Source organism: Hippocampus guttulatus, chromosome 14, assembly GCF_054856545.1.
Source record: "Hippocampus guttulatus isolate MCC_2025c chromosome 14, RoL_Hgut_1.0, whole genome shotgun sequence".
NCBI lineage: Eukaryota > Metazoa > Chordata > Actinopteri > Syngnathiformes > Syngnathidae > Hippocampus > Hippocampus guttulatus.
The window spans coordinates 17767540-17795109 of record NC_141274.1 but is presented as its reverse complement, the minus strand read 5'-3'; the positions used below and the strand labels follow the sequence as shown (position 1 = coordinate 17795109).

Here is a 27570-nt window from a genome sequence, read left to right as displayed (position 1 = left end):
TGGGCAGAGTACTTCGAAGACCTCCTCAACTCCACCAACACATCTTCCTTGGAGGAAGCAGAGTCTGAGGACCCTGAGGTGGGCTCTCCTATCTCTGCGGTTGAAGTCACCGATGTGGTTAAAAAGCTCCTCGGTGGCAGGGCCCCAGGGGTGGATGAGATCCGCCCGGAGTTCCTCAAGGCTCTGGATGTTGTGGGGCTGTCCTGGTTGACACGCCTCTGCAACATCGCGTGGTCAACGGGGAGAGTGCCTCTGGATTGGCAGTGGTGGTAGTCCCTCTTTTTAAAAAGGGGGACCGGAGGGTGTGTTCCAACTACAGAGGGATCACACTCCTCAGCCTCCCTGGTAAGGTCTATTCAGGGGTGCTGGAGAGGAGGGTCCGTCAGGAAGTCGAGCCTCAGATTGAGGAGGAGCAGTGTGGTTTTCGTCCCGGCCGTGGAACAGTGGACCAGCTCTACACCCTTAGCAGGGTCCTCGAGGGTATGTGGGAATTCGCCCAACCAGTCTACATGTGTTTTGTGGACTTGGAGAAGGCGTTTGACCGTGTCCCTCGGGGAGTTCTGTGGGGGGTGCTTCGTGGGTATGGGGTACCGAACCCCCTGATACGGGCTATTCGGTCACTATACCACCGATGTCAGAGTTTGGTTCGCATTGCCGGCAGTAAGTCGGAATCGTTTCCAGTGAGGGTAGGACTCCGCCAAGGCTGCCCTTTGTCGCCGATTCTGTTCATAATCTTTATGGACAGAATTTCTAGGCGCAGCCGAAGCGTTGAGGGCGTCCGTTTTGGTGGCCTCAGTATTGCATCCCTGCTTTTTGCAGATGATGTGGTGCTGTTGGCTCCTTCAAACGGGGCTCTCCAACTCTCACTGGAGCGTTTCGCAGCTGAGTGTGAAGCGGTTGGGATGAAGATCAGCACCTCCAAATCTGAAACCATGGTCCTCAGTCGGAAAAGGGTGGAGTGCCCCCTCCGGGTCGGGGGAGAGATCTTGCCCCAAGTGGAGGAGTTTAAGTATCTTGGGGTCTTGTTCACGAGTGAGGGCAGGAGGGAGCGAGAGATCGACAGGCGGATCGGTGCAGCGTCTGCTGTGATGCGGACGTTGTATCGGTCTGTCGTGGTGAAGAAGGAGCTGAGCCAAAGGGCGAAGCTCTCAATTTACCGGTCGATCTACGTTCCAACCCTCATCTATGGTCACGAGCTATGGGTCGTGACCGAAAGAACGAGATCCCGGATACAAGCGGCCGAAATGAGTTTTCTCCGCAGGGTGTCCGGGCTCTCCCTTAGAGATAAGGTGAGAAGCTCGGTCATCCGGGAGGGGCTCAGAGTCGAGCCGCTTCTCCTCCACATCGAGAGGAGCCAGATGAGGTGGCTTGGGCATCTGATTCGGATGCCTCCTGAACGCCTCCCTGGTGAGGTGTTCCGGGCATGTCCCACCGGGAGGAGACCCCGAGGAAGACCCAGGACACGCTGGAGTGACTATGTCACCCAGCTGGCCTGGGAACGCCTCGGGATCCCCCGGGGAGAGCTGGAAGAAGTAGCTAGGGAGAGGGAAGTCTGGGCTTCCCTGCTAAAGCTGTTGCCCCCGCGACCCGGCCCCGGATAAGCGGTAGAAGATGGATGGATGGATGGAAGGACATAAAATCATAAAAACATAGGAAATGGAAGAGCTATGTGTTGTAGGCAATCCTGAACAGGTGTGTTTTTAGACGGGACTTGAAAGTGGAAAGAGGTGTGCAGTTTTGGAGGTCCGGAGGTAGGTTGTTCCAAAGCTTTGGAGCAACGCCACTGAAGGCTCTGGCTCCCAGGGTGCTCAGGCGAGCAGGGGGCACTGACAGGCGGAGGGAGGACGAGGATCTGAGGGAGCGAGTGGAGATATGCACCTGGAGAAGGTCGGACAGGTAAGGAGGGGCCAGGTTGTGGATGGCCATATATGTACTGTATATAGGAGCAGTTTGTAATTGATGCGATGTTGAACAGGGAGCCAGTGGAGCTGTTGGAGAACAGGGGTGATGTGCTGCTGGGAAGATGTTTTTGTGATGATGCGAGCAGAGGCGTTTTGAACCAGCTGGATTTTATGGAGGGACTTTTGAGGTAGGCCGAAGAGGAGAGCGTTGCAGTAATCAAGGCGGGATGTGACAAGACTGTGGACAAGAATAGCAGTGGTGCGGGGGGTGAGGGAAGGGCGAAGTCTGGTAATATTGCGGAGGTGGGAATAGGCAGTGCAGGTGATGGTGTTGATATGTGAGTGGAAGGTGAGCATGCTGTCCAGGATGACACCCAGACTCTTGACCTGGGAGGAGGGGGACACTAAGGAGCTGTCGATGTTGAGGGAGAAACTGTTTACTTTAGATAAAGTGGATTTGGTGCCAAGAAGGAGGATTTCAGTTTTATGAGCATTTAATTTAAGAAAGTTTGTTGTGAACCATGTTTTGAGTTCGGAGAGGCAAGAGGTGAGGGAGGGGGGTGGGAGTATGGAGTTTGGTTTGCAGGAGAGGTAGAGCTGGGTGTCATCAGCAAAGCAGTGAAAGTGGATATTAAATTTGCGGAGGATATGGCCAAGAGGCAGGAGGTAGATGATGAAGAGAAGGGGACCGAGGACAGATCCCTGTGGTACACCTGTGGTGACTGGTGGGGGGCTTTGAGGTGAAGGATTTGAGCTGGACAAACTGAGTGTGGCCGCTGAGGTAGGAGTGGAACCAACTGAGGGGAGTGTGGGAGAGACCAATGGAGGAGAGTCTATTGAGGAGGATAGGGTGAGAGATTGTGTTAAAGGTGGCGCGCTCAAGTCTAAGAGGATGAGGATGGAGACTAAACCGGAATCTATGAGGAAATGATCGGTTTCAGGAAAAACATCAGCAGTGGGCTTAGAGGGGGAGAGGCCAGAGCAGCAAACCAAGTCCAATGTATGGCCTTTGATGTGGGTGGGGAAGTCAATAAGGCTCTCCAGGCAGGATGTGAAGTCTCTGGTGAGTGGCAGGTCGGGGTTGTCCATGTGAATATTGAACTCTCCCAGGAAAAATTAAATTTGGTGAGAGAGTGGATAAGTGTGTGATTAAGCTGGAAAATTCATTGATAAAATCACTATGTGGCTTCGGGGGGGGGGGGGGGGGGGGGCGATAAACTGTGGCAATGATGGTTGGCAAGGGTGCAGGGAGTTTAAACACCAGGCATTCAAAAGAGCTTGATGCAGGGACGGAGACAGGCAAGACTTTCCACTTCTCGCGGTGGATTACAGCGAGGCCTCCTCCACGGCCGTTGCCACGGGGATGGCAGATGTAAACAAAGCCGGGAGGAGTGGAGTCATTCGAGCAGCAAAGTCGTTTGTTTGTTGCCAGGTTTCTGTTAAGACGAGGAAGTCACGTTTGCGTTCAGCGAGGACGTCTTGAATGAGGTGTCCCTTGTTCGTGAGTGAGCGGATGTTCAGCAGTCCAAAGTTGACGGCGGAGGTGTCATGTTTGACGGCGGCAGTGCTGTTAGCCGACCTAGCCAGGCGGGTTAATGCATGATAGTTGGTGTTGCGACCGCAGTTTCTGGGAGGACGTCGAGAAGTGGACCAGGTCGAGTTGATTGAGCCAGGGTTTTTATACTCGACATGTCTACGCGACCGGGGGTGAATGTTGCGACGACGAGGCAGGCGAGCGATGTCAGGATGATGGTGCAGCTCCGGTGGCGGAGGCTCCGGTGCAATCCACCGGATCCGGAGAAGATCCGCGACAGAATAGTGGAGCAGCCCTGTCACTGGATGATGGCAGAACGTCAGGAGTATCAGGAATAATCCAAAGGCGGCGAAGTTTTGGCGCCCCATGATGAGGGAGAAAGGCCGGTGCGGTGACAGCTGGTAAGTTTAAGCTACCGGTGCTAGCCCGTGGACTAAGTTACGATTGGGGTTTGATTGGTCGGGTAAAGTGATGATTCGTTACATCAATCACAGTGCCCACAGTGCCCACAGTCCAAACAGTCCAAAACAGAAGGGCAAAAGAAAAATCTGAAAGAATATCTGAGCTTTGAAAAGTTTGGAGTGAGAAGCGACGACATACACGCCAGCGTCCTCTCACCCCGGAAGTTCAAATCTTGAAATATGATAATGTGAAAATCATGTGAATGAGGATGCTTGTGGGCTTTGTCTTTACAAATCTTTATTTAGAAAAATAAGATGCTCCAGTGTTTTAAATTTCAGTCTGTTGCGTTTCTTGCATGCTATTTCCCCTGCTGTGGAGAACACACACACAATGGAATAAGACATGTCAAAAATCCGAGAGGCACTTGGTGACACAAGGAGATTTGAATAAATACCTGATTCTCCAAAAGGAGATCAAAATGGCTCTACAAGGCGGACAATTTGCGTTTGTCCGGAAGCTGCTCCATAATACATGTATGCACGTACTGGAGCAACGTCACTCGAGTGAAGCGCGCCATAGCAGTCGATAGTCCGCTGCTCTCTGCTGTGCGCACGTGAGCGCGAGCACGTACTCATGGCGCCGACGCAACCCACGTCACATATTAAAGAAGCTTTGAACTACGACAACAGCTAAACTAGCCGACACGATGCTCGAAGTCAGACCGACACGTTTTTCCTAATAATCTGTGTGTTTTCCTTTTTGCCCAAATATATATTTTTATTTGAGCGAGGGTGAGGTCTGGCTTGTTTCGGCAGACGGCATCGTGTCGCTAGACACACTTCCTTCCAAACACTGTGTGGCGGGCTTTGCTGCGTCGACGCCCCCTGGACTGAGTCGACGCAGCCTGGACTGTCGACGCAGTTCATATGTGTTGGTCACAGTCATTCATGCCTTCGTCACATCTTGGCTCGATTACTGCAATGGCCTTTACTTTGGAGTGAGCCAATCCTCCATTAAACACCTCCAGCTGGTCTAGAATGCCGCTGCTCGCCTCTTGACTGGTACTCGTAAGAGGGAGCACATAACTCCTACTCTGGCATCCCTTCACTTGCTCCCTATACATTTTAGAGTTATTTTCAATATCTTACTATTTGTTTTCAAATCTCAAAATCAGGGGTGGCCAACCCGCGAGCGGCTCTTTGGCTGGCTCAATGCGGCTCTCGGGCTTTCACACGACAAGCGTCGAAAACGCCTCGGCAGCGGCGATGCCATTCAAACAAGGCGCCAACTTCACAGAACGTACTCCATCAGCCTATCATCAATCCCGTTACTTGATTGACATAGAGGGCAACCAATCAGATAACTGCATCACCGCTCATGCGCAAACAACAGCGCTAAGTGCTAAGCTAGTCAGCGAATTACCTCTGATTTTAAGGCAGCGGTGCCCAATCGTCGATCAGAATCGACCGGGAGCCAGCGAACTGGTCCCAAGTCGACCGCAAGGGGTGGGAGGAGGAAATGCGTGGAGGAAAAAAAGATTTGTTTGTTTGTATCTTGAGCTTTCATTCATTTTCGGCCCGTTCCGACTGTTGCTCATAGTAGTGTGCGTGCATATGTACACTGGTGGGCACCCACGTGAGTGCGTTGCGCTGCGTGTGTGTGTGTGTGTGTGTGTGTATGATTGCACGTGCGCGATCGGGTTGTTCGTGAGAAGTTGTTCGCTTCAAAAGTTGAACTTTGGCCAAAAAAGTGTGCGTGTGTGTGTGTGTGCTCGCGCGTGCGCGAGGAAGGTTATGATGTGGCTCTTTGCAGTAACTCAGTAAAAAAATTGGCTCTTCGTCTCTGACTGGTTGGCCACCCCTGCTCTAAATGACCTCGCGCCACCTTACCTCTCTGAGCTCATCCGCCCCTACACACCTGCCCGGCGCCTCAGGTCTGCAGACCAGACATTATTAGAAGTACCAAGAACTAAACAGAGGCTCAGACGGGATCAAGCCTTTTCTGTTGCTGGTTCCTCTCTCTAGAATGAGCTCCCACTGAACATTTGGCAAGCCTCCTCGCTGCGCATCTTTAAAACCCGCCTCAAAACTCACTTTTGGCATTTGACTCAGCATGACTCAGATTTGTTCTTGGTTTTGCTGTTAGGTGCTTTCTACCGAGTTTTTCTTCCACCTTACAGAGAAATAAAAGAACTTGTGTCCAAGGAGGGCTATAAGGAAATGGACAGATCCCCTCCACTACAATTCACATTCCTGCATAAAAGATAATGGCATCAACTGAAAAAATATTCTGTATGTACGATGCACATGATCATGATCATTCCTTAAATATTAGTGTGGTCACATTTAAAAGTTTTTGATTCATCATAGAAGAACAGAATCAAATTCAAATATTTAAGCAAATTACATATGAGCTTTTGAAAAAAATGATAACAAATGACAGAAGCTAAAAATGAAGACAGTAAATTAAATAGTACTGAATAAAGGTACCTTTTTTAAGACAACAATTCCCTCTTGACTTTCACCATTTGAGATTAAGTGAAACATGGTGCCCTCATCCCCTGGTACAATGGAATAGTCCACCTTTGCATTTCTGTCGAGGTCAATATCATCGGCCAGAATCTGGCCCACAACCGAACCCGGTAAAGCTGTTTCAGGAACCACAAGATGAAAAATACCTGTGGATCATAGACAGACAATTAGATTATTTAGAAAGACCTTATCATGCAAATTCAACTTTTTTGAGCTTTTCACCATGTTGAAATTATCATTCCTCTCCAAAAACACCCTCAAAGTGCTGCGTTCCCCAATTCTTGCTCATTCCACCTCTGTAAGCAACAGCTCTGCCCAATTCAAGAAAATGACTTGTCCCTCAATACCTTAACATAAGAAATGGATAAGTACTGCCATACCACAAGTGGCGCCCCCATCCCGCCACTTGCCTGTTGTAAAAGCGACACTGGCAGTGCAGTCCCAGGCCGAGCTAAGTAATGGGTGGCCTTGGGCTCGTCTCCCTAGTGATTATTACGGTTTCATGGTTGGTGTGCGCAGCAGCAAGCTTTTATGACAATCTCATAAAAGGGGTTCCACATAAGAACAGGCAGGGTTTTCGTGAGCCAGGTGCCTTCCGGATGAGAAAAATAGCCACCAAAATAACTCATATTTCAGAAAAAATAAAATAAAATAAGCCCGGTGGTCGAGTGGTTAGCGCGCCAATCCCCTCACACAATGCAGAGGTGCTGGGTTCGATTCCGGCTCCGGCCTCCCTGTGTGGACTTTGCATGTTCTCCCTGTGCCTGCGTGGGTTTTCTCCGAGCAGTCTGCTTTCCTCCCACATTCCAAAAATATGCAGGTTATTGGAACACTCTAAATTGTCCCTAGGTGTAAGTGTGAGCGTGAATGGTTGTTGTCTATGTGTCCCCTGCCTACTGCCCGAAGACAGGTGGGATAGGTTTCAACACCCTCCGTGACCCTTGTGAGTATTAAGTGAATCAGAAAATCGATGGATGGAAAAATAGGCCAAAGGTAAGATTTATATACAGTATTTTCATGACCATTCGGCGCACCGTATTGTTGGGCGCAGTCTCAGTAAGGGGTGCTATTTCTGTATTTGACACAGACACAAAACGCACTGTATTATTGGGTGCAGCCAGGCATGGTAAAATATACGCCAGCTTAAACATACGGCATGCATGCACGCACGCTAAAAACACATTTTTAAAAAGGCAACGGAAGCAAAACTGAGTTTGGTTGTACTTTATTTTGCCATTTTACAATGTACTCACGCGACTGGTACCTGCTAGGGGGGTGCCTTTAGCGTCCTCTTACACGCCCACCCTTCACTCGTCGGCGACAGTTACCTGCGAGGGGCGTGCCTTTAGCGTCCTCTTACACGACTACCCCACTCATTGGCGACTGGTACCTGCTAGGGACGTGCCTTTAGCGTCCTCTTACACGCCCACCCTTCACTCATTGGCGGACTTCCGCATGCCTGTCGTCACTCACTCCGCCTTTTCTCTATATAAACAGCGTGTCAGACAGAGGTGCTCTCAGTCAGTCTTTGGAACTCTGCGCATACACTAGACGCTCCGCATTATAAGGCGTCCTGTCCATTTTGGAGAAAATTTAAGACTTTTAATGGCGCCTTATAGTCGTGAAAATACGGTATATTTATCTGTGGAAATATTAAAATAGCATGCATGACAAGGCCCCGTTAAAAAGGTGAAGATTCGGACACTGAATCCATCAAAACAGGATTAATTCATTCAAAGGTTTCACTCACTCTTGGAAAAACATGGTGGGTTGTCATTGACGTCGCCCAACGTGATGTTGATTGTAATGGTAGCGGTCAGTCCCCCACGTTGACCACCCATATCCTTGGCTTGGATTGTAACCTGATACTCGTCCTTCTCTTCGCGATCCATGTTGGCTACAGCTGTCCTGATCACTCCTGGAGGGAAAAAATCCATTTAAGATTTCATCACAGACATGATGGATAAACATTTGTGTATTTAAAACTACAATATCAATTGACAATGACACCATGAATGATGATTACCACTTACAAAATATAGTATGATTATGTTCAATGAGAAATGAGAAAATGTGAGGTGACTGGTACTCACGAGAGGGAGCATATTACTCCTGCTATGACATCCCTTCATGGGCTCCCTGCACATTTTAGAGTTCTTTTTAGGATTCTATGACAGTATTTGTCTTCAAGGTCTTGACCCATTTTACCTCTCTGAGCTCCTCCACCCATACGCACCTGCCTGGTGCCTCAGGTCTGTGGATGAGACACGATTCGAGATACATCGGACTAAGTGAAGGCTCAGAGGGGATCGAGCCTTTTCCATTGCTGGTCCCTCTGTTTGGCATGACCTCCTGCTAAACGTTAGGCAAGCTCCCTCGTTGTCCATTTTTTAAAACTCATTTGAAAACTCATTTTTATTTTTTGGGTTTTGACAGAATGTAGTTTAAGACATATTGTGTGTCCTTGTATCAGGGCAACTGCCCCGTTTTGTACCACACCCAAAAACTGTGCAGGGTGGAGGGGGAAAACATGCATGCACGTGTGCACTCACGTGCACGCGCACATGCACATTTGCACATACAGTACATTGACACATGCAACCAGGCACGGTGCACATCATACACTGATCATCAACAGCCTGGGGGGCACCAAAACAATCGAGCTCGTTTAAAAAAAAAAAAAATTAAGTCATAATAATAGGAATTATAATAATAACAATATATAATACTTATAATACAGGTTTGTAAAGTATGTTTATAAATATACAGTATGTATTACAAAAATAACTGTGCGGATCTCTCATCTGTCTACTTTTGGTGCCCCACCACCTTCCCTCTCTTATAGAGTAGTTTGTTCCATGATGCTCCAATCGCAAATTTGGCAGAAGTTTATTTTTGGATATCTGGACATGTTGGAGGTGCAAAAGAGGAAAAGAAAAACACAGCGAGATGATGCTCGCACGTCACTTGCGCTTAAGACAATGTTTTATAGAACAATTTTTGTTTATTTTGGTACAGCCATGTTTAGATGACCACAAGAATGTTTCAGTGATGCGTTTAAATGCACTTCAGTAATGCTAGAATCAAAAAAATCTGGTTTACATGGTTGAGTCAAGAGTTTGATTTCTTTCCAAATACATGACATAAAACTCTTGGTCTCAGTCAAGGCCTTCCTCCAGTCCTGATTTATATCTCTTGTCGACACACTGACACACTGTGTTGATACTGTGCTGATACTGTGTCGCTGGCCACTGCTACCTGCTGGACCTTCAAAATCCTTGCAGCCAACCCACTTGACAGACTGAACTGACTGATTTGATGATGAAGTGTATCCAATATCATTCACATCCATGCATTCATATTGTATCATTCAATGTGTTTCAATAATGTGAAAATCATGTGAATGAGGATGCTTGTGGGCTTTGTCTTCACAAATTTTTATTCAGAAAAATAAGATGCTCCAGTGTTTTAAATTTCAGTCTGTTGCGTTTCTTGCATGCTATTTCCCCTGCTGTGGAGAACACACACGCAATGGAATAAGACATGTTAAAAATCCGAGAGGCACTTGGTGAGACAAGGAGATTTGAATAAATACCTTATTCTCCAAAAGGTGATCAAAATGGCTCTACACAGCGGACAATTTGCGCTTGTCCGGAAGCTGCTCCATAATATGCACGTACTGTAGCAACGTCACTCAAGTGAAGCGCGAGTGAATCGCGTCTCAGCAGTCGACAGTCCGCTGCTCTCTGCTGTGCGCGCGTGAGCGCGAGCACGTACTCACGCCGCCGACGCAACCCACACCACATATTAAAGCTTTGAACTATGACAACAGCTAAGCTAGCCTAGCCGAATGTAATGATGGTCAGCAGACAAGGTTTACGTTTGATGTGACTTTTAATAACAACGTGGCAGAGTCGTCAAACATACGATGTGCTCACTCGCAGTCACTTCCTGGAACTCCCCTTATAGGCGGGACCTCTCAATCAACTGGAGTATGACCTACAGTACAAACTTTCATAGGGCACTTCTCATATAATCATAGCCTATTATATGACAGCTGACACGACGCTCGAAGTCAGACGGACACGTTTTTCTGATAATCTGTGTGTTTTCCTTTTTGCCCAAATATATATTTTTATTCGAGCGAGGGTGAGGTCGGGCTTGTTTCGGCAGGCGGCATCGTGTCGCCAGACGCACTTCCTTATAAACACTGTGTGGCGGGCTTTTGCTGCGTCGACGCCCATTGGACTTTGTCGACGCCCCCTGGACTGAGTTGACACCGCCTGGACTGTGTCACGCAGCCTGGACTGTGTCGATGCAGTCCAGGCTGCGCTGACGCAGTTCACGTGTTGATCACGTGATCTCATGAAGCAGCACACGCACCGACACGTGGATTGCTCTGTGAGCCCGACGCATGCGTTGACGCATCGGTGTCGCTGGACCCATCACTAATATATATAGATATATATGCAGTATATATATAGATATAGATATAGATATATATACAGTATATATATCTCCTCGTCTCACCCCTCGGGTGGTGTCCGTCCCCCATTCAGCTCGGGTCCTCAACCAGAGGCCAGGAAGCTTGAGGGTTCTTCGCAGTATCCTTGCTGTTCCCAGCACTGCACTTTTCTGGACTGAGATGTCCCGGGTTCCAACCACTCATCTAGTTTGGGGGTCACTGCCCGGAGTGCTCCGATCACCACAGGCACTACTGTCACCTTTACGGTCCAGGCTCTCTCCAGCTCCTCTCTGAGCCCTTGGTATTTCTCTAGTTCCTCATGTTCCTTCTTTCTGATGTTTCCATCACTTGGGACCGCTACATCCACTACAACGGCTTTCCTTTGCCCTTTATCTATGATCACGATATCTGGTTGGTTTGCCATTACCATCTTGTCAGTCTGTATCTGGAAGTCCCACAGGATCTTCGCTCGGTCATTTTCCACCACCTTCGGAGGTGTTTCCCATTTTGACCTTGGTGTATCCAGTCCATACTCCGCACAGATGTTTCGGTAGACTATGCCAGCCACCTGGTTATGGCGTTCCATGTAGGCTTTCCCTGCCAGCATCTTACACCCTGCAGTTATGTGTCGGATCGTCTCAGGTGCCTCGTTGCACAACCTACACCTTGGGTCTTGTCTGGTGTGGTATATCTGGGCCTCAATGGCTCTGGTGCTCAGGGCCTGCTCCTGAGCAGCCAGGATGAGTGCCTCTGTGCTGTCCTTCAGGCCAGCCCTCTCTAGCCACTGATAGGACTTCTTGAGATCGGCCACTTCAGTTATGGTCCGGTGGTACATCCCATGTAGGGGCTTGTCCTCCCATGATGGTCCCTCTTCCAGCGCCTCATCTTCTGTTCCCCATTTTCTGAGACATTCTCTGAGTACGTCATCCGTTGGAGCCTTCTCCTTGATGTATTCATGGAGCTTGGATGTTTCATCCTGGACAGTGGCTCTCACACTCACTAGTCCCCGGCCTCCTTCCTTTCGGCTTGCGTACAGTCTCAGGGTGTTGGATTTGGGATGGAACCCCCCATGCATGGTTAGGAGCTTTCGGGTCTTAACGTACGTGGTCTGAATCTCTTCCTTTGGCCACCTTATTATTCCTGCAGGGTATCTGAACAGCAGGGCATAGCTGTTTATTGCCCGGGTCTTATTCTTGCCATTGAGCTGACTTCTTAGGACTTGCCTCACTCGCTGGAGGTATTTGGCTGTAGCCGCTTTCCTTGTTGCCAGTTCGAGGTTGCCATTGGCTTGTGGTATACCGAGGTACTTGTAGCTGTCCTCAATGTCTGCTATTGTTCCTTCAGGGAGTGAGACCCCCTTTCCTCTCTTAGTCACCATCCGACTACATTTCTCAAGCCCGAATGACATCCCTATGTTGCTGCTGTAGATCCTGGTTGTGTGGATCAGTCCCTTTCACTCTTAGCATACAGCTTTATGTCATCCATGTAGAAGAGGTGACTGATCGTAGCTCCATTTCTGAGGCGGTATCCATAGCCTGTCTTGGTGATTACTTGGCCAGTTGCCGTTTGTGGATGTTGGAACACTGAGCTACTAGTTGTTTCGTGGTCAACTGTGACTGTGGGTTTCGAAGCAACCATTTAGCCCACATTCTCTGCATGTAACCCCTCTGACTAGGGTTGCTTGAGTAGTAGCATTCCAACAGAGCCATGTTATTGCATCTCGCCCATCTCCGCTTTGTTCCAGTAGCCCATTTTTCATCAAGGTGCTCTGGTTCCCCAGCACCTGACGCAGACCTTGTTTGGCCGGGCGACGTCTGAGCCGGCATGTCATTCATTTTACTGTCTCTCATCATTGTATGAGGTAGGCATTAGCGTGAAGGATCTTGCCCAAGGACCCACACTGGATGGTGTTATGTGCTCATTTTTTGCCCCAAGCGGGATTCGAACCACCGTCTCCCGTATTCCAAACCGATGCCTTACCAACTGAGCTATCCAGCCGCTATATATATCCAACTGAGCTATCCAGTTGGATATATATGGGGCAATATGAGCACATCATCCTGTGTGGGTCCTTGGGCAAGACCCTTCACTCTAATGCCTAACTCATACCATGATGAGAGACAAAACAACGTCGCCTGGCCAAACAAGGTCTGCGTCAGGTGCTGGGGAACCAGAGCACCTTGATGAAAAATGGGCTACTGGAACGAGGCGGAAATGGGCGAGATGCGATAAACACGGCTCTGTTGGAATGCTACTACTCAAGCAACCCGAGTCAGAGGGGTTACATGCAGAGAATACTTCGAAACCCACAGTCACGGTTGACCATGAAACAACGAGTAGCTCAGTGTTCCAACATCTACAAACGGCAATTGCAATCACAACTTGAGATTGATGAGGTGCAACACAGATTCCACGGTGAAGGGCCCCTGGCTGCCAGATCAGAGGAGGAGGTTATACCAGAGATTGGGAGACAGGCCCCAATGAATGCAGATGATGAGATTGGGAGGCCAGCCTCAATGAATGAAATGCTGAGTGAGGCAGCAACTGACCTGAAAGCTAAGATCATGACGAGAATGAAAGCTGGGCAACCTAGAAACCGATTACAACGGCTATGTGAAGTACCACCTGAATTGGATTGGATTGGATAAGCTTTATTGTCAAATGTACTGTACGTGTAACATACAGCACAGATGAAATTTCTTCCCTCTCAACATAAAACAGGAGCCGCTGCGGGTGTCCGCGCCGCTATCAAAAGAAAAGTTAACCAAAAAAATAGACAAAATAATACAAGACAACACGTGAGACACAGACAATCGTGCACTCTTAACCACTTTCCTGCATACACTTTGTTGTCTGAAGCAGTTACAGATGAAAGAGGAGCGAATCAAAGTGTCCTTTTCACCAGTGGATCAAAGACGTCATGCTGCAATGTGCACACGTCTGCTACAAGCTAAGCTTGAAAGCAACAAGAAGCTGTAGTATCCATTAACGAAAAAGAGAGATTGTCTCTTTTCTCCTGTCCCATGTAAATCCGCTTCAATTTCAAGCCGCGACTCCCAGTTCCACATACGCATCGGCGCTCTGCGCTGACGCTCTTTTCTTCTCATCGTCGGCTCCTCAATCCATGCATCCATCCAGCCGCAGACTGTCCATCAGCACCGACCTTTTCGCTGAACAAAGCGGGGCTGTGAAAATGCTGCCTGCTTCAAGCGCAAGACACAAGCACCAAGGATGCCCAGCAACGACAGTCAAATGGCGCCGACATTCCTCCCAATCAAGAAATCAGTGCTGGTACGCGTGTGCTGCCGAGAAGGCGCAACCAACCAAGCACAGATTCTTCTTCTTTGACGAATGCCATGGCCAAAAATGCTGAAAACAGTCCACATCAGGTCCACACGACGTAACAACACCATGTGACAAAACAAGACAAAAACAACAAAAAGGTCACCGTCTTCCTTCGTGCAACTTCCGGGTTGAGTGAACGCTGGCGTGTTTTGGCTGCCGCTGCTCTCCCACAAACTTATGTGTTTTACGGTGTTTTTATGCTCGATTGTTTTACTGTTTCGCACGGAATCACTATCATCATCTCACAGTCATTCCACTCCAGCCCCCATCCACGCCTGCTTCGCACTCTCAACCATCTTCGACTGTCTTCGTCCCGGCGTCTCAGCGTCCTACCGGCTCGGCTCTCGGACCAGGCCCCGTGCCATCTCTGCTCTGTTGTGCCCCGTGATGGGGGTCGGCAGGGCCTGTGTCTGGGTTCTACTGTTGTGGATCAACCTGTCGCTCCTCCATCGACCTGTCGAGGGTCTGCTCCAGTACTCGGTGGCTGAGCTCCTTAGGCTCCGCTTCCAATGGCTGGGTCCTCCTCCTGCTCTACACCTGCTCCCGGACATCGTTCGCTTTCCTTCCCGGAAATACATTCACCGTGGGTCTCGTCGGGGCTTCTGCCTCAACCGATCCAACAGCACCACCTCCTTCTGGTCTTCCTCCCGTCGGCCATCCAGAAACGCCGGCCGATCCATCGACCATCGTGCGTTAGCCGGCTTGGCTAGGTCGGCTAACGGTCCCCGCAGCAGCGAGACTGCCGCCGTCAACTTCGGGCTTCTTAACATCCGTTCGCTTACTGGGAAGGGTAATCTCATTCAAGATATCCTCACGGACCGTAAGCTTGACATTCTCTGCTTAAATGAAACCTGGCAAACTCCCGGAAACTTCTCACAGCTGAACGATTCCACTCCCCCGGGATTTGTTTACATTTCCAAGCCCCGCGATTCTGGTCGCGGAGGAGGTCTCGCGATACTATACCGCGAGACGTGGAAAGTACTTCCGGTTTCTCTCCCTCCACTTTCCTCCTTTGAATGCCTTGCCTGTCAAATATCCGGATCCATTCCCACGATTATTGCCACAGTGTACCGCTCCCCCAAACCGCACCGTGACTTCTTAAATGAACTGTCTGCTGTCCTCACCCATCTCTCCTCCCTGTCACCAAATATAATAATCCTGGGAGATTTTAATATATAATATGGACAACACTGCTCTTCCTCTCACCATTGACTTCACTTCTTCACTTAACAGTTTTGGTTTTGATCAATTTGTAGATTTTCCCACACACATCAAAGGTCACACCTTGGATCTGATCTGCTGCTCTGGAATTTCCCCCTCCAACTGTACTGCTGACGAACTTCCAATAACGGACCACTTCCTTATCTCATTCAACATTACGCTCCAGCTCTCAATTTCCAAATCACCCCGGACCATCGTTTACCGTAATATTAAAGTGATTCCACTCCTGATGATTTGGTTTTCCGATATAACTCTGGTCTCATCAGCATCCTCAATACGCTCGCCCCTGTCAAGTCCCGCTCTGTCCTTTTTACTCGGTCTGCCCCTTGGTTCACCCCTCATCTCCGTTCCTTGAAATCCCAAACCCGGCAGCTTGAGAGACTTTCTAGGAAAACCGGTCTCACTGCTCACAAGGACATCTATGCAGCTCAACTATCCCTCTCCAAGGATTCCATCTCTCAAGCAAAATCACATTACTACTCTGGACTCATCTGCTCCAATGCTGGAAATACAAAGACTCTCTTTTCCCTTTGGAACAGAATCACTCAACCCCCTGACTTCCTACCACCTCACTTTTATTCTCGTGACACCTGCAACGCACTTCTCCTCTTTTTCAAGGAAAAAATCAACAGAATCCACCAGCATCTGGGCTCCTCTGTACCTTTTCCTTCCTCTGACCTTCTCACCCCTTGCAAACTGTTCTCTTCTTTTGAACTCCCCCATCTCTCATTAATTTCAGACCTCATCATTAAATCCAAGACTTCGTCCTGTCAGCTCGATCCCCTCCCCACAGTTCTGGTCAAATCCTGCCTACCCTCTCTGCTTCCCTTCATCTCAGCCATTATCCATTCCTCTCTGTCGACTGGAATTGTTCCTATGCTCTTCAAAACTGCAGCTGTCACCCCAATCCTGAAAAAACCCGGTTCAGATCCCAATGACTTCAATAACCTACGCCCCATTTCCCATCTTCCCTTCATTTCTAAAATCCTTGAGAAAACTGTCGCCTCTCAGCTCCACTCCCACCTCACCGACAATAGTCTTTATGAACAATTCCAGTCCGGCTTCCGTCCCCGTCACAGTACTGAAACAGCCCTCATAAAAATCACAAATGATCTTCTCATGGCAGCAGACTCTGGCCTAATCTCCATCCTCATCCTCCTTGACCTGAGTGCAGCCTTCGACACAATCTCTCACCCCATCCTCCTCAACAGACTTTCTACCATAGGCATCACCAACACCCCTCTACGTTGGTTCCACTCATATCTCACTGGCCGCTCTCAGTTCATTCAAGTTAATTCTTTTATTTCACAATTCCTCCCCGTCTCTTCTGGTGTTCCCTAGGGTTCTGTCCTAGGTCCGCTCCTTTTCATTGTCTACCTCCTTCCGCTCGGAAACATTTTCCGCAAATTTGGCTTACACTTTCACTGCTTTGCGGATAACACCCAGCTCTACCTCTCCAGCAAACCCGACGCTTCTCTCCCACCCTCATCCCTCTCTCACTGTCTCTCAGAAATCAAATCTTGGTTCACCCATAATTTCCTCAAGCTAAACAGCAATAAAACAGAACTCCTACTCGTCTGTACCAAATCTACTCTAAACAAAGCCGACAGTTTCTCCCTCATAATTGATAATGCCACTATATCTCCTTCCCCCCAGGTGAAGAGTCTGGGTGTCATCCTTGACAGTTCACTATCCTTTCACTCCCACATCAATAACATTACCCGGTCCGCTCATTTCCACCTTCGCAATATAAACCGCCTCTGTCCCTCACTCACTCCTCACACCACTGCTATCCTTGTTCACAGTCTCGTCACTTCCCGTATCGACTACTGTAACTCACTTCTCTTCGGTGTCCATCAAAAATTCCTCCATAAACTTCAACTTGTTCAGAATTTAGCAGCCCGGATCATCACGAGAACCCCCTCCTTCCATCATATCACCCCCATCCTCCGACAGCTCTACTGGCTTCCTGTCAAATTTAGACTCAACTTCAAATTACTTCTCTATACATTCAAAGCCATCCATAACCTTGCACCCCCCTATCTGTCAGATCTTCTTCAAATCTCCATTCCCTCTTGCTCACTCAGGTCCTCATCCTTCCTCCACCTTTTTCTACCCTCTGCCCGTCTCAGTACAATGGGGTGCAGAGCCTTCAGTCGCTCTGCCCCCAAACTCTGGAACTCACTTCCTCCCAACATTCGTAATATTGACTCTCTTTCCATATTCAAAACCCAGCTCAAAACCCACCTATTCAGACTTGCCTATCCACCTTAAATCTTTCTTTCTTTGTTTATTATTTTATCTGTGTTTTATTATTGCTCTTGGTTGTACAGTGTCCTTGAGGGTTATGAAAGGCGCTTGCAAATGTAATGTATTATTATTATTATTAAAAATGCAAGGCTCTTGAAGAGCACTTGCCGATGGCCGCCTATCCGGGCGCCATCTTGGAAAAAGTCTCATGAAAAGTGTGAATGCAGCACTGAGGGCAATCCCTATGCGAAACCAATGAGCTGATATATGCTTCAGCATCACCTAGAGATGCTTGGCTATGAGAGCAACCATGGGAGCTATATATATGTGACCCACCATGGAAAAGACGATTGGAGGCGAAGATCAAATCAGCTTGGAAAGAAGTGAGTCAATTGACGGTGGCCCAGAGAGGTGTGATGAAAAGGCCGATACCAGAGAGGTACATCTAGATAACCATACCTGAAGTACTCGAAACTGCCAAACAAAGGCTCCAAGCCTTGTCCAGTCGCCAAAAGAGGTACACGAAAGACAGGCTGTTCGCAACACAAACTGCGAAAGTGTACGCTCAGTGGCAGGGTTCTAACAACAGAGCAGACCCACCAAGACTGGAAACTGAAAGGCATATGGGAGAAGGAGGTCGCACATTACAGCAGTGCAAATTGGCTGGTAACTCTGAGGGAGGAGCACAGCAACCTCCCTGAACAGAACCCAGTTACCATAACAGTGGCAGACATACAGGAAAGAGTCTCAGAGATGAAAAACTGGACAGCACCAGGCCCGGACATGGTCCACACCGACTGGCTAAACAAACTCACAGCACTCCATGAAAGCCTAGCAGTGTAGATAAACCAGTTGCTGAGGGATGGGACTCACCCTGGATGTCTAACCGAAGGGCGAACAATCCTGATCATGAAGGATCCCTCAAAGGGTGCAGTCCCATCCAACTATCGGCCAAGAACGCGTCTCTCCACAACATGGAAGCTCATGTCAGGCATTATTGCGGCTAAGATAAGTGGACTCAGAGACTGTCTCAGACAATGAGGAACAGAGGGTGAGGTGCTGGTAGAGGGAATATCATGGGAGGACAAGCCCCTACACCAGACTATAATTGAAGTGGCTGATCTCAACAAGTCAGAAATCAGTGGCTAGAGAGGACTGGCCTGAGGGACAGCACAGAGGCACTCATCCTGGCTGCTCAGGAGCAGGCCCTGAGCACCTGAGCCATAGAGGCCCACATATATCACAGCAGACAAGACCCAAGGTATAGGTATAGGATGTAGCGATCTCAAGTGATGGAAACATCTGAAAAAGAAAAAATATATATATATACATCCATCCATCCATTTTCCGAACCGCTTGATCCTCACTAGGGTCGCGGGGGGTGCTGGAGCCTATCCCAGCCGTCTTCGGGCAGTAGGCGGGGGACACCCTGAATCAGTTGCCAGCCAATCGCAGGGCACACAGAGACGAACAACCATCCACGCCCACACTCACACCTAGGGACAATTTAGAGCGTCCAATCAACCTGCCATGCATGTTTTTGGAATGTGGGAGGAAACCGGAGCACCCGGAGAAAACCCACGCAGGCCCGGGGAGAACATGCAAACTCCACACAGGGAGGCCGGAGCTGGAATCGAACCCGGTACCTCTGCACTGTGAAGCCGACGTGCTAACCACTGGACTACCGGGCCGCTATATATATACATGTATATATATATATGCTGAGGGATGGGACTCACCCAGGATGGCTAACCGAAGGGCGAACGATCCTGATCATGAAGGATCCCTCAAAGGGTGCAGTCCCATCCAACTATGGGCCAATAACCTGTCTCTCCACAACATGGAAGCTCATGTCAGGCACCATTGCGGCTAAGATAAGTGGACACATGGATCAATACATGAGCGAAGCACAGAAGGGCATTGGTAGAGATACCAGAGGAGCCAAACATCAGCTCCTAGTTGACAGAACAGTCGCACAAGACTGCAGGTCCCGACGTACCAACCTGTGCACAGCCTGGATTGGTTACAAGAAAGCCTATGACTCGATGCCACATACATGGATCACTGAATGCTTGGAGTTGTATAAGGTGAACAGGACCCTAAGAGCCTTCGTTGCGAACTCGATGAGGATGTGGAAAACCACACTTGAAGCCAATGGCAAGCCACTTACCCAAGTGTCCATCAAATGTGGCATTTACCAAGGTGATGCACTCTCCCCGCTGCTGTTCTGCTTAGAACTGAACCCCCTAAGCCAAGTAATCACCAAGACAGGCTATGGATACTGCCTCAGAAATGGAGCTACGATCAGTCACCTCTTCTACATGGATGACATAAAGCTGTATGCTAAGAGTGAAGGGACATAGACTCCCTGATCCACACAACCAGGATCTACAGCAGCGACATAGGGATGTCATTCGGGCTTGAGAAATGTAGTCGGATGGTGACTAAGAGAGGAAAGGTAGTCCGCACTGAAGGGGTCTCACTCCCTGAAGGAACAATAGCAGACATTGAGGACAGCTACAAGTACCTCGGTATACCACAAGCCAATGGCAACCTCGAACTGGCAACAAGGAAAGCGGCTACAGCCAAATACCTCCAGCGAGTGAGGCAAGTTCTAAGAAGCCAGCTCAATGGCAAGAATAAGACCCGGGCAATAAACAGCTATTCCCTGCCAGTGATCAGATACCCTGCAGGAATAATAAGGTGGCCAAAGGAAGAGATTCAGACCACGTACGTTAAGACCCGAAAGTTCCTAACCATGCATGGGGGGTTCCATCCCAAATCCAACACCCTGAGACTGTACGCAAGCCGAAAGGAAGGAGGCCGGGGACTAGTGAGTGTGAGAGCCACTGTCCAGGATGAAACATCCAAGCTCCATGAATACATCAAGGAGAAGGCTCCAACGGATGACGTACTCAGAGAATGTCTCAGAAAATGGGGAACAGAAGATGAGGCGCTGGAAGAGGGACCATCATGGGAGGACAAGCCCCTACATGGGATGTACCACCGGACCATAACTGAAGTGGCCGATCTCAAGAAGTCCTATCAGTGGCTAGAGAGGGCTGGCCTGAAGGACAGCACAGAGGCACTCATCCTGGCTGCTCAGGAGCAGGCCCTGAGCACCAGAGCCATTGAGGCCCAGATATACCACACCAGACAAGACCCAAGGTGTAGGTTGTGCAACGAGGCACCTGAGACGATCCAACACATAACTGCAGGGTGTAAGATGCTGGCAGGGAAAGCCTACATGGAACGCCATAACCAGGTGGCTGGCATAGTCTACCGAAACATCTGTGCGGAGTATGGACTGGATACACCAAGGTCAAAATGGGAAACACCTCCGAAGGTGGTGGAAAATGACCGAGCGAAGATCCTGTGGGACTTCCAGATACAGACTGACAAGATGGTAATGGCAAACCAACCAGATATCGTGATCATAGATAAAGGGCAAAGGAAAGCCGTTGTAGTGGATGTAGCGGTCCCAAGTGATGGAAACATCAGAAAGAAGGAACATGAGGAACTAGAGAAATACCAAGGGCTCAGAGAGGAGCTGGAGAGAGCCTGGACCGTAAAGGTGACAGTAGTGCCTGTGGTGATCGGAGCACTCCGGGCAGTGACCCCCAAACTAGATGAGTGGTTGGAACCCGGGACAGCAGTGGACATCTCAGTCCAGAAAAGTGCAGTGCTGGGAACAGCAAGGATACTGCGAAGAACCCTCAAGCTTCCTGGCCTCTGGTTGAGGACCCGAGCTGAATGGGGGACGGACACCACCCGAGGGGTGAGACGAGGAGATATATATACTGTATATATATATATATATCTATATCTATATGTATACTGCATATATATCCATCCATTTTCCGAACCGCTTGATCCTCACTAGGGTCGCGGGGGGTGCTGGAGCCTATCCCAGCCGTCTTCGGGCAGTAGGCGGGGGACACCCTGAATCAGTTGCCAGCCAATCGCAGGGCACACAGAGACGAACAACCATCCACGCCCACACTCACACCTAGGGACAATTTAGAGCGCCCAATCAGCCTGACATGTATGTTTTTGGAATGTGGGAGGAAACCGGAGCACCCGGAGAAAACCCACGCAGGCCCGGGGAGAACATGCAAACTCCACACAGGGAGGCCGGAGCTGGAATCGAACCCGGTACCTCTGCACTGTGAAGCCGACGTGCTAACCACTGGACTACCGGGCCGCCCCTACTGCATATATATCTATATATATTAGTGATGGGTCCAGCGACACCGATGCGTCAACGCATGCGTCGGGCTCACAGAGCAATCCACGTGTCGGTGCGTGTGCTGCTTCATGAGATCACGTGATCAACACGTGAACTGCGTCAGCGCAGCCTGGACTGCATCGACACAGTCCAGGCTGCGTGACACAGTCCAGGCGGTGTCAACTCAGTCCAGGGGGCGTCGACAAAGTCCAATGGGCGTCGACGCAGCAAAAGCCCGCCACACAGTGTTTATAAGGAAGTGCGTCTGGCGACACGATGCCGCCTGCCGAAACAAGCCCGACCTCACCCTCGCTCGAATAAAAATATATATTTGGGCAAAAAGGAAAACACACAGATTATCAGAAAAACGTGTCCGTCTGACTTCGAGCGTCGTGTCAGCTGTCATATAATAGGCTATGATTATATGAGAAGTGCCCTATGAAAGTTTGTACTGTAGGTCATACTCCAGTTGATTGAGAGGTCCCGCCTATAAGGGGAGTTCCAGGAAGTGACTGCGAGTGAGCACATCGTATGTTTGACGACTCTGCCACGTTGTTATTAAAAGTCACATCAAACGTAAACCTTGTCTGCTGACCATCATTACATTCGGCTAGGCTAGCTTAGCTGTTGTCATAGTTCAAAGCTTTAATATGTGGTGTGGGTTGCGTCGGCGGCGTGAGTACGTGCTCGCGCTCACGCGCGCACAGCAGAGAGCAGCGGACTGTCGACTGCTGAGACGCGATTCACTCGCGCTTCACTTGAGTGACGTTGCTACAGTACGTGCATATTATGGAGCAGCTTCCGGACAAGCGCAAATTGTCCGCTGTGTAGAGCCATTTTGATCACCTTTTGGAGAATAAGGTATTTATTCAAATCTCCTTGTCTCACCAAGTGCCTCTCGGATTTTTAACATGTCTTATTCCATTGCGTGTGTGTTCTCCACAGCAGGGGAAATAGCATGCAAGAAACGCAACAGACTGAAATTTAAAACACTGGAGCATCTTATTTTTCTGAATAAAAATTTGTGAAGACAAAGCCCACAAGCATCCTCATTCACATGATTTTCACATTATTGAAACACATTGAATGATACAATATGAATGCATGGATGTGAATGATATTGGATACACTTCATCATCAAATCAGTCAGTTCAGTCTGTCAAGTGGGTTGGCTGCAAGGATTTTGAAGGTCCAGCAGGTAGCAGTGGCCAGCACAGAGGCACTCATCCTGGCTTCTCAGGAGCAGGCCCTGAGCACCAGGGCCATTGAGGCCCAGATATACCACACCAGACAAGACCCAAGGTGTAGGTTGTGCAAAGAGACGATCCAACACATAACTGCAGGGTGTAAGATGCTGGCAGGGAAAGCCTACATGGAACGCCATAACCAGGTGGCTGGCATAGTCTACCGAAACATCTGTGCGGAGTATGGACTGGAAACCCCAAGGTCAAAATGGGAAACACCTCCGAAGGTGGTGGGGATTACAGAGCGAAGATCCTGTGGGACTTCCAGATCCAGACTGACAAGATGGTAATGGCGAACCAACCAGATATCGTGATCATAGATAAAGGGCAGAGGAAAGCCGTTGTAGTGGATGTAGCGGTCCCAAGTGATGGAAACATCAGAAAGAAGGAACACGAGAAACTCGAGAAATACCAAGGGCTCAGAGAGGAGCTGGAGAGAGCCTGGAAGGTAAAGGTGACAGTCGTGCCTGTGGTGGTCGGAGCACTCGGGGCAGTGACCCCCAAACTCAGATCCCGGTTGCAACAGATCCCGGGAACAACATCGGACATTTCAGTCCAGAAATGTGCAGTGCTGGGAACAGCAAGGATACTGCGCAGAACCCTCAAGCTTCCTGGCCTCTGGTAGAGGACCCAAGCTGAATGAGGGACGGACACCACCCGAGGGGGGGGTGAGACGAGGAATTTATATATATATACATATATATATATATATATATATTACAGTATATATAGCCATACCATGGTTTTCGACCATAATCCGTTCCAGAAGGCGGTTCGAAAACCGATTTGCTCTTTTAAAAAAAAATCTTTATTGAATATGCTCACAATGGAATGCTACACAAGGAAGTGTCACTTCCCCGTCTACCTGAGGTCGTGTAAGATGAGGAAGTAAGACGAGGAAGTTGTCTTACGTGACTTCCTCGTGTAAGACGAGGAAGTGACGACTTCCTTACACGTCACTTCCTCGTGTAAGGAAATCGGGTTTGGTCGAGAATTGATTTTCGGTCGTAATCCGAGACAAAACACTCTAAATTTTTGGTCGAAAACCGATTTGTTCGAGAACAGATATATATATATATATATATATATATATATACACTGTATATATATCGATAGATAGATAGATAGAAATATAAAATTAAAAACCATGATTCTGATTTGACTGTCTGGAAGATGGACCATGTTCATGCAAAATGTATAATGTATGTACAGCACACACAGGTTATGGTCAATAAATTGCTATGTATTTTTTCATAGTCCACTTTAATGGCTTCCAGCAACATGGGCATTTCCTGCTGAAGGCCTTTGATCTATGTAAAGTCTATAAACTTTCTTCCTCTTTAGCATCTCGTGACCCATTAATCTTTTCTCAGAGACAAGTGTTAAATTTACAAGTGTCACTGATAATCCAGATTAATGCTGTGTGGGTCCACCTTCTGATGCAGATTTTAGCAAATTAATTTTCCTTGTTGGCTTTCAAAACTATCCAGTCAGTATTCCTCACTGTTAAATTCCATGTGCAAATGAGGCACATTAAATTGATATTAATCCGTATGTTATAGCTCCTGATGTAAATATGCATATCATGTTTTAGTTGAAACAGCACACAATTTAGAGATCTGTTTTTATTTCAGTCCATAACAAACAATTATAATTTCTGGTCTGGGAGTGAGAGTGCTCTCTCAACCCAGAGGCTACACGTAATTCCCTAAGGTATGAATTTATTTAGGAAATGAAGGACTTGAGCGGAAAAAATTACTAGAGTCACAGTTATGGTATTGATTTGGACCTAATGGTAAAACTTGTTGAAAAATATGTAGAAAAACAAACAAACATAAAATGAAAAAAATTCATGATTCTGCGCGAGGATTGGAAATTTTCAGCCGTAAATGTGCCTGCTTTTTTATCTTTTGAAGCTACAGTTATACAGTTCTCGGGATCAACTCCCACACTGATTGCCACTATTTACCGTCCACCAAAACCAAACAAGCATTTTATCACTGACATTACTACACTCCTCACTCATCTGTATACACTATCACCAAATGTGATTCTCTTAGGAGATTTTAATATACACATGGACAATATCAATAACTCACTCACCAAAGACCTTACCTCCTGTCTGGACAGTTTTGGTTTTCAACAGTTTGTCAACTTTCCCACACACAGTAAAGGACATATTCTGGACTTGATCTGCTGTATAGGATTATCACCAACGAACTGTAAAACCGATCTCCTCCCATACACAGATCATCTATTGCTTTCATTCAATGTTAACCTGTCCTTTGTCAAATCCAACCCACAACGCATTATACATTTCCGTAAAATCAAGGACATTAACCCGGACAATTTAGAATCACTTATCAACAACCTCCCCAGTACTGATTGTCTTTCTACAACAGATGAGTTTTTGACACACTACAATACAAACCTCCATAACATTCTCAATACCCTGGCCCCACTCAAAACCCGAACTGTCTCCTTCAACCAAACAGCACCCTGGTTCACCCCTACCCTCAGACAACTTAAATCAAAAGGCCGTCAACTTGAAAGATTATACAGAAAAACTGGTCTCACTATTCATAAAGAAATGTACACTACCCACTTCCTCCATTCCAAGGACTCAATATCCAAAGCCAAATCAATCTTCTACTCTGGTTTAATCAGTTCCAATGAAGGTAACCCCAGATCACTCTTTTCACTCATTTCTAAACTCACCAAACCTGCTGACACTTTTCCCTCACATCTCTATTCCACTGATTTTTGTAATACTCTGGCCTCATTTTTTACATCCAAAATCCAACTTATCCACCAGCAGCTCACCCCTTCATCTGCTCCCAACCCTCCTTCTCCATTCTCCCCGGTTCCTACACACCTGTTCTCTGCATTCACCTCCCCATCTGTCCACCAAATCTCCATCTTAATCTAGAAGTCCAAATCCTCTACTTGTCAACTTGACCCTCTCCCTACTGTTCTAGTCAAAGCTTCTATCCCGGCCCTCTCCCCTCTCATCACTAACATTATTCAAACTTCCCTCTCTACTGGCATTGTACCCTCCCATCTCAAAACTGCTGCTGTCACTCCCATACTGAAAAAACCTGACTCTGATCCCTCTGACTTGAATAACTTTCGTTCCATATCAAACCTCCCGTTCATCTCCAAACTTCTAGAAAAAACAGTAGCTGCTCAACTTCACACCCATCTTTCCTCCAATAACCTCTACGAACGATTTCAATCTGGCTTCCATCCCCTCCATAGTACCGAAACTGCCCTCCTCAAAATATGCAATGACCTTCTTCTCTCTGTCGACTACGGTTCACTCGCCATCCTCCTCCTGCTTGACCTCAGTGCAGCCTTTGACACCATCTCTCACTCCATCCTCCTCGACAGACTCTCCTCCATTGGCATCACCAGAATCCCCCTCTCCTGGTTTCGGTCCTATCTTTCTGACCGCACCCAGTTTATCCAGCTCAAATGTTTTAGATCTCACCCCTTTCCCCTCACTTCAGGTGTTCCTCAGGGTTCTGTCCTTGGCCCCTTGCTGTTTCTAATCTATCTTCTCCCCCTTGGTAATATCTTCAGGAAACATCACATTCACTTTCACTGCTGCGCGGATGACACCCAGCTCTACATCTCTACCAAACCTAATACCATACTCCCACCATCCTCCCTAACCAACTGCCTGCAGGAATTAAAATCTTGGTTCACCTCAAACTTCCTCAAATTGAATAGCAATAAAACTGAACTCCTCCTCATTGGCACCAAATCCACCCTAAACAAAATAAACAAATTCTCCATTCCCTTTGACAGCTCTTCCATCTCCCCCTCTTCTCAGGTCAAGAGTCTGGGTGTCATCCTTGATAGCACCCTCTCCTTCACCTCACATATCAACTACATCACTCGTTCTGCATATTATCATCTTAGAAACATCCACCGGCTCCGCTCTTCTCTCACTCCTCAGTCCACTGCTATACTTGTTCATACCCTCGTCACCTCGCGACTCGATTACTGTAATTCCCTCCTGCTCGGTCTCCCTCAAAAAACCCTCCATAAGCTTCAGCTGGTCCAAAATTCAGCCGCCCGCATTATCACACTCACACCATACATAAACCATATTACACCTGTCCTCCAACATCTCCACTGGCTCCCCATTTTACACCGCATTCAATATAAAATCCTGCTCCTCACATTCAAATCCATCCATAACCTAGCCCCTCCATATCTGACCTCATCCATATTCCTACACCTGTCCGCTCTCTTCGTTCTCCCTCCTCTCTCCTCCTCTCTGTCCCCCCTGCTCGCCTCGTCACCATGGGAAACAGAGCCTTCAGTCGCTCTGCTCCCCAGCTCTGGAACACACTCCCCGCTGACCTTCGTAATACGGACTCATTAACACATTTCAAATCCAGCCTCAAAACACATCTGTTTAGACAAGCCTACTCACTTGGA

At 48.2% G+C, this 27570-nt stretch overlaps 1 protein-coding gene across 1 annotated transcript in view; it reads right to left on the bottom strand.

Moving 5' to 3' along the window:
• Positions 1–27570, bottom strand: part of LOC147195564 (cadherin-12-like) — a 94004-nt gene that overhangs the window by 49819 nt on the left and 16615 nt on the right. Inside the window, exons 5-6 of the mRNA XM_086129527.1 lie at positions 8119–8286; positions 6327–6514 (exon numbers count right to left, since the gene is read on the bottom strand). Of these exons, the coding sequence (XP_085985653.1) occupies positions 6327–6514; positions 8119–8286 (356 nt within the window). The remainder of the gene's footprint in view (positions 1–6326; positions 6515–8118; positions 8287–27570) is intronic.